This window comes from Coloeus monedula (genome assembly GCF_965178545.1).
Source record: "Coloeus monedula genome assembly, chromosome: 9".
NCBI lineage: Eukaryota > Metazoa > Chordata > Aves > Passeriformes > Corvidae > Coloeus > Coloeus monedula.
The window spans coordinates 20,803,889-20,816,526 of record NC_138789.1 but is presented as its reverse complement, the minus strand read 5'-3'; the positions used below and the strand labels follow the sequence as shown (position 1 = coordinate 20,816,526).

Here is a 12,638-nt window from a genome sequence, read left to right as displayed (position 1 = left end):
TGTAAGTGTTACTGTTTAGAATGATAGAATTACATTCAGTAGAGTAATTAAACTGTGGCAAATTAGGTAAACCTAGAATGTAATTAAAGTACAGTAAAAACACCTGTAAATGATAATTGTTTCATTCCCTCAGGGAAAATGTGAAAATACTCTTTCTGATAGAGTATCGTTACCTAGAATCTTTACACATCCCGACTAACATGTTTTGTCCTTAAGTAATTTGTCTGGAAGTAATTTACTGCAGTATTAAAAAAACCAGCTAAAAATAAGGAGAACATCCTATTTCTTACAAGTTTTTCACCTGCAGACTGGGGAGTTACCCAGGGAAAAAGTTGTGGTCTTTCTATGGTTACGTTCTCCTGTCCACCAACTGGATGGGTAGAGGTGAAAGGGAAAGACTAATTAGATACAGGCTTCAGATCTGGTACATATTTATAATGGAGGTCATCTTGTCCAAGATAATAATGCCTTACTTTGTAAATTCATGAACCTGGAATAAGGCAGAATGTGGTGCTGACTTCAACAACAATTTATTCTACAGTATTTAAAGCTAGAGCATGAATTCTGTTGCCTGGAATGATCTGCAGTGACGGTAATGTTCCCAGTAAAATTTGTGTGGTGTCACTGCAGATGACATTTTCCTTTTGCGTATTGTCATGTCTAGAGAACTGATGATTTTGAGTGGAGACTTTGGTGTGGATGTTAATTTAAAATCTTCATTCCAAATGCAAATTAAATTTAAAGTTGATAGATGTTTTTTGAAACTTTAAAAAAAAGGCTGTTTTTTTGTGAGCAAAACTGGCTCATTTGCAACCAGTTCTAAAAGAAACTCTGCAAATCTCTGAAATGCAAATTTATTGAAATAAAACAATCCAGTCACCTGCCTCCTTGGGCTCCTTCAGCAAGGTGACTACCAGAGGAATAATTTCACATAAAGCTTTCTCAAGTGTTTTTCCTTCATCCTACAATTGAAGATATGTATTTTTAAATTAAAATTGACTCTAGACTTTAATAATTTATTTCCTTTCTTCTTTTCATTACAGAGAAAGTCCGTTGTTGCTGTGAGTTTCATTGCAGCATTCCTCTGTCTGATCATCGTTCGTCTCACAAATGAAGTAACTTTCCCTTTGATCCTAAACTGCTTTGGACAAACCAGTGTCAAGTGGATCCCATTTTCTAATGGCCAAAGGCAGCCTCTGAGAACTCATTATGGATATATAAATGTAAAAACACAAGAGGTAAGACCTGGTTTTAACAGCCCGGCAAAATGGACCAGTAGGTTTCTTTTTCTCCAATTCCATCTATTGCTTTTTACAACCTGCCCAGTGTGAAAACTGAGCAAGAGTGTTTCTGAGAAAAGTGGCTATTTTAGAAGTCTGCTACCACTTAAATGACCTTTGAAATTTTAAAAATTTCTGTCATGTATGCAGTGGAGAGAGCAATGAACTGGCCTCAAAATCACCCTTGATTGAGTGAAAACTTGTTTATACAAACAAGAAAATCTTTCAGATAAATTTCAATCCTTAAGTCCCTCTAATGCAAATGGAAATTTTCTCATGTGTGTTGTAATAAGGTCCCAAAAATGTCTAATTTTGCCTAGGCTTCCCAAAGAAGAAGTAGCTTATTTGTGTCTATATGGGCATGAAAGAAGAAAAGGGAGTGATTTGTTAAAAGAGCGTATGTGAGTCTAGAAAATGTGTAAAGCTGGAGGTTTACTGGATTTTTCTGGATGTATTGTGTTAATACTTCATAGCTATTTCAAAGCCAGGTATGTATTTCCATTCTGTACTTTAAAACTCATTGATGTGTGTGGGGTGTGCCCAGCCCCTGCCCTGGAGGGAGGCCTGCTGAGATAAGGAGGTTGCATTACCTCCCAGTAAGATCCTCTTGGAAAAGGCAGCACTTCGTGGTGAGGGTGAGAGAAAAACGGAGCCATGATCCTCTGGGAGACCCTAGGTAGACTCTTTGTAACCCATTGGCTTCTACCCTCTCACACCCACCCTCGTATCCCTATAAGAGCTACCCTGTTCTCCCTTAGAGATCAGAGAGCTCGTCCCTAGCCTACCCTTTGTGGGGCGCAGGACAAATAAAGCTGCCCCATGCGGAACCACCAAAGGAGCCTCTCGTCTCTCTCCTCCTGGTCTGGCCTGGGGTTGCCTCACAGAGCAAGAGCTGAAATCACTCTCAGTGAATCACTAAAGAGCTGGCAGCCTGCTGAGACAGGCACCCCTCTGCGGAGGCAGCCGGGCGGCTGAGGGAACACCGCAGACCTCGGGGGGACTGTCCCTTGCGGGACGCTCTCTCTGGGTCGGTCACGGCTTCCTGGGTCTGGGCCACGGACCCCAACCCGGCCACGATCGATGTGTATCTGCTTTGCAGAATACTTGCTCTGTGATAAAAATACTTGTCTGACAAAATTAAGTTTTACAGGGACTCCTGCTTTAAAGTGTCTTAGTTGTCAAAATTTCTGGAGCCACTGTTGGGTTTTGGTGGTGCATTTTCTTCAGACTTTTCCTCTCTCTTTGTAGTATTTGTAAAGTGGAAACTTTCAAAATAAGGTAACATAAAAAATGAACTCTTTCTGTAGTTTGTGATCAGTTATAGCACTGTCAGTCACAAGAAATACTATCAGACTTCCACTAACTGCTAGTTATTTTTTTCTACAAAATTGCAATTATTAATGAGTGAAATTCGTTTACATAACAGCTTTTATAGAGACTGAAAATACTTCACCACTTCATTGTAGCTAGTCCTGGAAGTGTATTGGGCTAGCTAGTTATTATCCTACCTTTAGTGGGTTAAATACAAAAAGCAGAATGAGAGGCAGTTTTTAGGAGGCAGCTTCTTTTAAACTTATGTAGCTTTTAATCACTGTCCCTGTAAGATGCAGCACTATTTTGGAAGCCAAAGTACATTATTGATAAAGCAGAAGAAGGACAAGCACCTGAGAAGAAAACTGTTAGATGTGAATCGTAGTCCCAGTGAAAGGAATGGGAGGTGCTGTTGAGCACAAAAGGGTTAAGGCTTCATCCAGCATCTTCATCCCTCTAGATATGAGAGGGCAGCATGTTCTGCATGTCCCTGGGTTGTTGGCACAGTGGCAGGCATGGAATCTGAATGAGGTAGAGCTGCCACGGTCACTTGATCACTATCAGTCTGAACTGATAACTGGAGAGGAGGGGAGCTTGCTGATACATTTTTATTCACCATTGCCTTCATCAGAGGTTAGAAGTAGTTTATGAGGGCCTTAATTCATTCTTAAATTTGATAACACGCTTGGAAGTTCTAACAGTAAATGGAAAGGAGTGTCCTGAAAGTTGGTGACTGGTATCGAGTAGTAAGACATTTGTCTCAATTTAGCTTAGGTCATGAAGGACTCCTTAAACTTAGTAACTTTAGTTGTTTTCCCTGTCGTATTTGCAGATTACGTTAATATTTGCTAATTAAAATGATAATGAAGAACCTGAACATGGCTTGCTTATTGTAAATGGACTAACTTTTGACTTAATTGTTCCCTGTGCGAGGGAACTTTTGTTGTGCTGCTCATGTGGAAAGCTTTTACCCAGTTCCTAACTCACACTCATAGCTTTCTCAGACTATGATTTTTAGAACAGATTGCCTTGTCAGATAAGCATTTTTATACTACTTTTATTAAAATAGTCAGAAAATCTCAATTATTCATAGAGATTAAAAGCGCTGATCACTCATTGCTTTGTTGTGTCAAATACATCGAATTTCTGCTCATTTCATAAAATTAAGATTATATTTTCTAGGTTTTTGTGCTGCTGTGGTATGTAAGATAAGCAGAAAAGTCCACTCTGTGAGACAAGCTAATGCCCCAAACAGATGTGGCCAAGTTTTTTGCAAAATAGAATGCATGATGTCTCGTCAATGGGCAAGGACCAAATGGTGTGGGGAAACAATACTGCTGTGAATTACCAGGAAATAAAGTGAGGGAAGGGAGGATAGGAGAGAAGGCTTTTACAGATGTGAGTTTTGGCTTTTTCTCTTCTCTTTTATTGAGGGAATCTTTTTACACCTGCTGGATGTGCTCATATCCTCCTAGAGTGTCCTTTGAATCCTGTCACCCCACCAGTATCTCCTGCTGTCTGATAGCACTCCATCCTGTTCCTCAGCCACTTCCAAAATCCTTCTTCTTTTCTTCACATTCATTCTGCTCTCCTTTACCTGTTCTCTCAGGGTGCACTCTAAAGTCTGGCAGCATACAGCATGCCAGGGCTCTCTGATCCCAACTTCTCAGCGTTCTTAAATATTTGAATATACGAGGTCAGTGAACCAGAGGAACTAGGGTCATTTGCCACCAACCCAGTCAGTCATCTGAAGTGATTCTAGAAAATCTAGAATGAACTACTACTCTGCCTTTCCTGTCTCTATTGCATACTTACTTTCTGAAGAAAAAGGAAAACCAAAACAAACCACAAAAGGCCCAAACCCCCAAATTTTAATCTACAGCAATAAAATACTAAGTTAGAAGGAGCTGATTTGTTTTGGGGTAAGGCTTAGTGGGATGAGACTTGAAAAATCTTATGAGATGATGGAAAATCAATTGTTTGGTTAAAGTGGTAGTGATCAATCATTTGTATTAAAAAAGATCAGGAAATATGATGATATGAGCATTAGTGTTTATCTCAAAAAACAGTGATGTGGCTGTTATTAGGTAGGATCAGAATAATGCTGTAAAGACATATTTCAAGGGTGTTGTGTATTTGACTTGACAGTGTAATATTGTGGAATTTTTATTATTAAAAAGTCTGAAAAAAAATTAAAATTACTAAACCTAGATTGTATGTGAGTATTTAATATAAAATGCAAAGAGAGACATAACTTAATCTTCAATTAAGGCTGTACATAACACAGGGTTGTTGCTATGGTTTCCTTGATTTGTAGCCATAGCAACAGCTTTGGAAAAACTGTCTTTATGTACAGTAAATATATTAGATTTGAAATACAAATAGATGTGAAGTGTTGTATATACCGGGCCATTATGTCTAGACACATTTTAGTTTCACTTTTGAGATATTTCTGAAATAGAGGATTCTTCACCTGGAAAATTTGCATCCAGAGCCCACCCTCACTCCCCTCAGTAGAAAAGGATCTTGTAGTAGCCCTCCATGATGTGATCTCTTTCCCCTTTTCAATATCCACATCCGAGGTCACTCCTTGAGATTTGTGGGAAATTATGCCTGTCTGTTTTGCAGTATTGCTGTCTTGCTCAATACATGAATTTTGACCTTTCAGTGAGAAGGAGGTGTATGAGCAAGATGACCTTTCCATCCCTTATTTCCTCCACTTTGTGCCTATGGATTTTTGGTGAGAGGTCCCATGAAATCTGTCTTTAGGAAATGTCATGCCTATCATGTGTTAGTTATTTTTATCCTATTCCTGGTGATTTTTTTTCATAAAATATATTAATTTGCTACAACTCCACAGTAGTTACCTAATTGAAACCTATTGTCATTGGAATGAACTTCACCCCCTACCCACGTCAAGCTGATGTAATGACTCTTTTTGTATATCAAAAATGGTGAAGCAGATAAAAAGAAGCAGGTAGAGAAAATATAACCTTCCTCCTTCTTTCCTACCATTCCTACTCTACAAAGAATTCTAGCAAAATTAATGAACATCATGTATTTAAATTGCAGCATTATGACATCAATTTAAAATCCATTAGCAGTCTGAAACTTTATGCTAGGCAAGTCTAATAGTGTTCTTGGATATTTGATTGTGCTTCATGAAAGGTGAATATTGAATAGATTTTTACTCTACCGTCAGTATTAAAATAATACAGCATTTTCCTTCATACGTAAAATCTGAAATATAGCTGCAATAACACTTGAAGCGTAATTATAAAAGTATATTCAAGTACTGAACAAAGATTAAAACCGTTCTTGGAAAAGGCTAAGTTCTGAGATGACCTAAAATCCCTACATTAAACTGCAGCTGTGAGATCTAATGGCTTCCTCTAAAATGAATTCTGAGGGAGCAAAGAGCCTTTGTGTCACGAACATTGAAGAATCTTGCCTTACAGTGATGAGCGCTAGATAAAAGGAATGTGCATTGTAGCACTTAAGACTTTTAAAAAATCCTGTCATAACTGAAAAATTCATCAATACTGTACTGATACTGAAGAAATACATTTGGCTCATATTATCCCATACCATTTTGTCCCTAACCTGAACAGACCTGTGTACAAGCATTAATTGCTCACCACTTGTGGCACACACAGCTACGAACACTTGTGACTGGACTGCCTAAATCTGGTTCCATTTTTTTCCATTTTCCCAGAATTTCTGTAGTAGAACTTGACTGGAATGAGTGGAGGTTTCCACAAATAAAATACCACAGATATGAATATAAACACGAGAAGTTTGCAGACCTTATACGTATCTGTGTTGTCCTTTTTATTATTTTTTTTAAACAGAATAAAGTAAGTACATTTAAAAATTACCTGAAATGTAGAGGTAAAGTAACATAACATGCAGAAATATGGGCTGTGATGTGCTCTGTGACTGTAAGATAAGGCACATAGAATTTCAAAAATAGCAATAAGATAGTTGTCAACATGTTAGAAGCAATCATACGGTGGACCCGCACCAACCATGAGAGACCCCCTGCTTAAAAAACTTGAAAAACTAAATTAAAAAATACATGAGGAATGCAAAGAATGTGTTGAATGTTTTAATATTAGTTCTTCTCCAGATATGGGAAGTGAGAAAAAGTTTTCAAAAAGACTGACATTTTTGTAAGAAATATTAAAAATATGTAAAGCTAGCAACCGACCTGGGAAGGTTTGTTTTGCTTTTGTTAGTAATGGATGAAAATGACACTATGAAGAGAAACTTGGAGAATAGCTCTGGGTTTCATGTCAGAAGAGAAGGTTACCAGACTGTGAACTGGAATGGTGTGTTCAGCTGACTCCAGAGATGCTTGTTTCATACTCTCCTTGGGAAAAACTGGGTCCCAGAGAGGCTAAAAAGCTACATCAGAAAAAATTCACTGTGAAAGAAAGCTGCTTTAGTATTTAATTTCTGAACATTGATGACTTCTATCCTGTCTCTTCCTTTAGGATGTTGTTCTATGTTACAACTTAAGAATTCACAGGATATTTTGTTAAGAAAAGGTCATTTGTTTCATAGTAATTTATCATTTATATCCCTTCTTAGACACAGTTTTTTATCAGTTGCACAGTTACTTATTATTTCATCCTCAGAAATCATGTAATAATAATAATAATAATAATAATAATGGAAGTACAACATGCAGTATCTTCTGGATATTTTTCTGCTTCTGTTCTATAAATGGTCAGGAGCAACTTTCTTTGGAAGTATTGCAGAAGGGTTGGTTACATAACATTTTAAATGACAATCACATTGCACGTTACACTTCTGAGAGACGTTCATATGGTGGGTTGATGGTTCCTGTCCTCCTGCCTCTCTTGTGTTTTCTGACTGTACCAGAGCTCCTGTTCCTGGCTCTGGGAGCCATAGGCACACGCTCGGAAATAAAATTCCTGCCAAAGACTTTTAACCACTGAATGAGCAACTCCTGGAGCACATCTTATAGAAACAGACCTCACTAAACTAATTATCACCAGGATCCTCACTGCCCTCTTCCTCTCTCCAACCCCCATTTGGCCTGGAAGAAGAGAGAATTATCAGAATAAGCTGCAAGGTCCACTTGAAACCACTCAGGCTGTTATGAACCTACAGGAGAGAAGGGAACACAGATAATGTGTGTCCTCAGTGGAGTAAATCCTGCCAGCTCAGCCATTTTCTTTCTGTATATATGGAATTAGCTTAGGTTTTTAAAGCTGCCACAACTCTGATGGTGTCTCATGAGGAAAAAGTCAAGTGCCAGGATAAATATATCAAGTATTCTACACAGAGGAATTAAATCTGCTCCACACAGAGCCTCAGTGTGATGAGTCAAGCAGTGCTGCCTGTGTGGCAGCTCTGCTTTAGAAAAAAGAGACTAAGGGACTTGCGGAGAGATTACTATCAGCCAGTGAGCTGTGCCATCAGAAGTCAATCCGTAAAGAATCTGGGCTGGTAGAAATAAATGTCTACGATGCAGTCATGGGCTGGATTGATCTGTTGAATGGAGCTTATAAGTTATATCGCAGAAGGTTACTGTATCAAAGATCTGTCGTGCACCTTGGTTATATATAATTTTCAGAGATTTCTCCCACCTTCTTGAGGATTTTTTTTTACTGCTACTGAAGGGTAGGGCTACAGCAGCTAATGTTAGTCTCCCTATTGAGAAGGTGCCAGTTGTGTTCTCCATGTGAAAAGTGTGAACAATGTCTCCCCAAATGAGAGACACACCACCTTGAAAATTGACTGGAGACCATTTGGAAAACAGAGGAAGAGCTGACTTTTGCAGTTAGCGAGCTTGATAGGCGAATTTCTGTCAGCAAAGTTTTATTTTCATTTGAACGGCAGGTAGACCAGAAAAGTGAATGGAGTAGTCTTTTGGACTGGTAAAGAAAAGAGCAGAGAGGTTTGGTGTAATGTCTTCTTGAGTGAGACCAAACCTCTGGGGAAAATAGGAAACATGTAATGAGCAGATGAGAGTGAGGCTTGTCAAGGGAAGGAGGAACTCTGGATGAGAACTTACTTCTGTTACCATGACATGATTTCTTCTTTTGTCAGTAATAGTTGTCAAATGAAGTATGGGCTGCTTTGCATTAGTTGCAGGCACGGTGTCTCTTTGGTGCTCCAGTTCATCAGCTGGGAGAGCAGTGCCCTATCATTTTCTCCCTGAATATCCTCCCACTACTGCTTTTTAAAAATGAAGACGCCCTCATCAAAAGAAACCCAGTGTCACCCTGCTAAGTTTATACCTGGAGTCCATTTCTCACAGAGATTCAAAGGATTGTATCCTTTGCAGCAAATTGTCACTAGTTTTGGATGTGGTGATGGCAGCTGAGGTACACTCTGTACTGGTGTATAAAATACACCACAGAGTAAAAAGAGTTACTAAAAATGGAATTTTGCTGGTACAGTCGTTCCTACACAAGGGCTTTCTGCTAGCTATGGCAATCAGTGAGTTTAGCTCTTTGAGCTCTTGCCCAGCACAGCTATCTGGCAGAGATGCACAGCACAGAGCTGACCCAAGGCTATTAATACTCCGCTGCAGGGAGCCGCGTGCCAGCCACGCACACACGGGCACACAGACGTGCGTGGGTGCCCATGTAAACAAAGCAGCTAGAACTCGCTCAAGGGACAGACTCCTAGCACTGACAGTCATGCCAATTACTAGTTAGCTTTAAAGCCACAGCCATCTTCCTTGAAAGCCTTTGCTTTCCAAGTTTGCTCCCATGGCCATCTGTCACAGCCTGTGTTTGGCAGCTTCAGGTTCTGCTGTGCGGCTCTGCGGATTGAGCACAGAGTTTTGTCTTTTTTATTGTTCTCTGAGTGGGTGGAAAGTTTCTATCACATGAGCCTTTTCTCTTAGGCTTTTTGTTAAAATATGAACCTTAAATGCATATTTGAGCTGTGCTATCTGCTCTCAGACCAGGATGGAACAGGTGGACTGGTATAAGTGCTGCATAGAGGAGAAATGAGCTCAGAGACCCTCTTAGAGCAGATGCAAATTGTACCAGCAATAATTGCTTTTCTTGGGATAGTTTCTCTTGTCTGGCTGAATGCATTAGTCTATACCACCAAATATGTGTTATTTGGTCTGTAAGAGACCTGTATGAATGTTGTATCAAAAACCTCATGCCCATTACTGGCATTACTATGCTGGCAGTGTGTGCATCTTAGCTCTACTTAATAGATTTATAGTATCTGTTACAGAGAGCTACATTTTCTGTGGGAGTAGCTGTAAATTTTGTGTACTCATCACACATCATTTTTTAACTACCACTAAACCAGTTGTATTGCCACCGATATTGGAAAGTTCATGGTAAATGGTGTCCATGCAGCTGCACCCTAAAATGAAAACCAATTCCATCTGGGTCAGGGTGGGAGGGAGAAAAATGAAACTCTGTGTTACTTGCAATATTTCTTTCTTCCATCTTTATTTTTCTTTCTATCTAGTTGATATATTTTCCATATTGAGCTAGTCAGAGATTACAGTAATCTCGTTTCCTGTCACTTAGAAAAGCAGTTGGCGCATTAGGTGAATAAATACAGCGTTAAATGAAAATCCCAAAATGAGAGCAGAGAAATTACTGGAGTGATTTTCGGATTGTCCTCTTAATAACAACAATTCATCCTCCATTTTTAATCTCAACCCCAGGGATGCACATTACTGCCTTTACCCTTTCATACCAGTCCTCTTTTCTGTGACTAATAGCATCATTTTTTGAGCTACCACTTCTTGAATGTGTTTTTAAGAGTTTCCTGTAGTTAGGACTCAGAGTTTTGGATTTGAAATTGATGAAAATGCTACCAGTATTAGATCAGTATTTCTTCAGGGGATGGAACCTGCTTTGCTCCAGTTAGAGACTGAAAAGAATGCTCAAGGGTCTCATGTTAGCATTACACCAGCCAAAGTGCAAGTTGGTTCAGGTTAATTTCCCTGGTTCTAGTTCAGTGATGCTACCACCCACCCTCCTTTCTGCCTCTTTCAGTGCTGGTGCCTAGGATTCATGTTTGTAAAGAGAAAATACAATTTCTGGAGTGCATCAAGTTGAAAAAGTATACTTCTAAGCTTTTACTCAGATGCCTTCAGACTCCTATGAAATGCCTGACTGTGTGCACAGGACCTACTCCAAAGTAGTTCCAGGGCAGTACACTGAAAGCTTAGATCAGCACAGGCAAATATCTTAAAACAGAACTGAAGTACCAAGGCGAAGGATAAAGTCTGGCCTTTAGGTAAAAACAATAACCCTGTATTTGATGACATCCAGTATGTTATGGAATTGATCAATGAATGACAGTTCTGTTCTCAGGTGTTTTTTGTGTAATTAATTTTATTGACTTACCAGCATTTTCCACCTTACAATACAGTTTCTTGTGTCATCTTGTTTCTAGCATGTTAAAGATTTGTAATGTTGATCCTATTTCCTGCAAGCTCTTCCTTTTTAGAGCCAGTTCATGGTGACCAAAACTGCTGATTTTTCTTAAGGCTTCCCCTCCAATTTGGCTTGCTCTTTACTTCCCAGAATTTTTTTCACTAGATCATAAGATTTCCTTTTCCCCCCAAATGTACTACTATTTAAGACAGCTTTGAAGGCATAGATGGGAGATTTAGGAGATAAGAGGCTGTTCTTAAGCCATCTACTGCTGCATTCTACACAAGGTTGGATTCCTGATGGAGTAGAGATGTGGCCTCAAGATGAATACATTGATCCAGTCTTCTGGTAGCAGGCTTTGGAAAAGCATCTGGAAATAAATTTCATATCAGAAGAACCTGTGGCAAAATTGTGTCTCTGGTCAGAGTTCATGTATCTTTTAAAGTTTCTTGCTAATGTCCTTACAAGAATGACTTTTTTTTCAAATGGAGTGAGCTCCAAAAAAGTTTATTTGAAGCCATGTCAGTGTTTCCCAAAGGCAGAGTACAGGCACTTTGCAGTGTTTCTAGGGCTGAACTGGCTCTCTGGTAAGAAGGCAGAAAAATGCAATTTTCTCAGACACATGAGAAGCAGGTGGTGCTTCTTCATTAATTGTCTCCATGGCAGACCTCCAACGAGTCCCACAAGAGAGTGCCTTGGAGGCAGTGGGACCATCCTTTGGGATCCTCCATGGTGGTGAGGTCACTCTGGAGCTACCCTGTTCATTTCTGCTCCAGTTGGCCCTTGGTGTTGAATGTGCCTTGTCACCACCAGGACAAGTGATAACGGATGGAGCTGATGACATTATTGTAAGGCAAATGATGATGATTAGTGTTGATCTTTTACTCAGGAGGGAGTGGGCAGAGAAACAGGCTGGAACTCTCTTGAGCTTGCCTCAGTTTCTGTCCTGCTGCTGATGTGGACCAAAGTACTCTTCACTGCTTCTGGATCATCATGTTTGTAAAGCATTCATGTTTGTAAAGAGAAAGTACCATTTTTAGATCAAGTTACTTCTGGTCATGGTCAAAAATTAAAAAGTTTTAGTCAGATTGACTGTCATAAAATGGTTGTGAATCTACTATTCCGGATAGATTATCCCTTATTACCATTGTATTACAGCCAGAACTTTATTGTCAGAACAACAACAGAAGTAATCTTTGCACTGCACTAATGCATTCTGATTGACAAAGGATGAGGTAATCCATGTTCTGTGACAGCAGTTGGCATGTATTATGTAATGATAGATAGCAACTTCCATAGACTGCTATTAATTTCTGCATGAATCCTGTCTGTCTTTGATAAGCATGTGTAACTCCTAATAAATTATTTTGGAGCTGAGCATAAGCATCAAGGAGAAAGGACTTTTGTACATATGGGGGCTGGTGATAGCTGAAAATGAGAAGGCAAAACTGACAGATAATTGTAGATGAGAAGTAATTTTCAAGCAATAGACAGGGGTGATATTGTTTCCAGTTTAAAATTAGTTGCCACCTCTGCTGGCTGCAATGCGAGGTAAGTTCTGCTGTAAAATCTAACTCCTTTGATCATTTGTTATGTATAGGCTGTTGATAATGACATGGGAACCAGCATTGTGGAGCTCCCTCCACTTGCTCTT

General features: G+C 39.3%; 1 protein-coding gene across 1 annotated transcript in view; it reads left to right on the top strand.

The window, feature by feature from the left end:
• The window catches only part of ST6GALNAC3 (ST6 N-acetylgalactosaminide alpha-2,6-sialyltransferase 3), a gene marked incomplete at both ends in the record, with an annotated part of 185,994 nt that overhangs the window by 74,132 nt on the left and 99,224 nt on the right, over window positions 1-12,638 (top strand). The window contains one exon of the mRNA XM_082287493.1: window positions 1,044-1,238. Coding sequence (XP_082143619.1) covers window positions 1,044-1,238 — 195 coding nt within the window. The remainder of the gene's footprint in view (window positions 1-1,043; window positions 1,239-12,638) is intronic.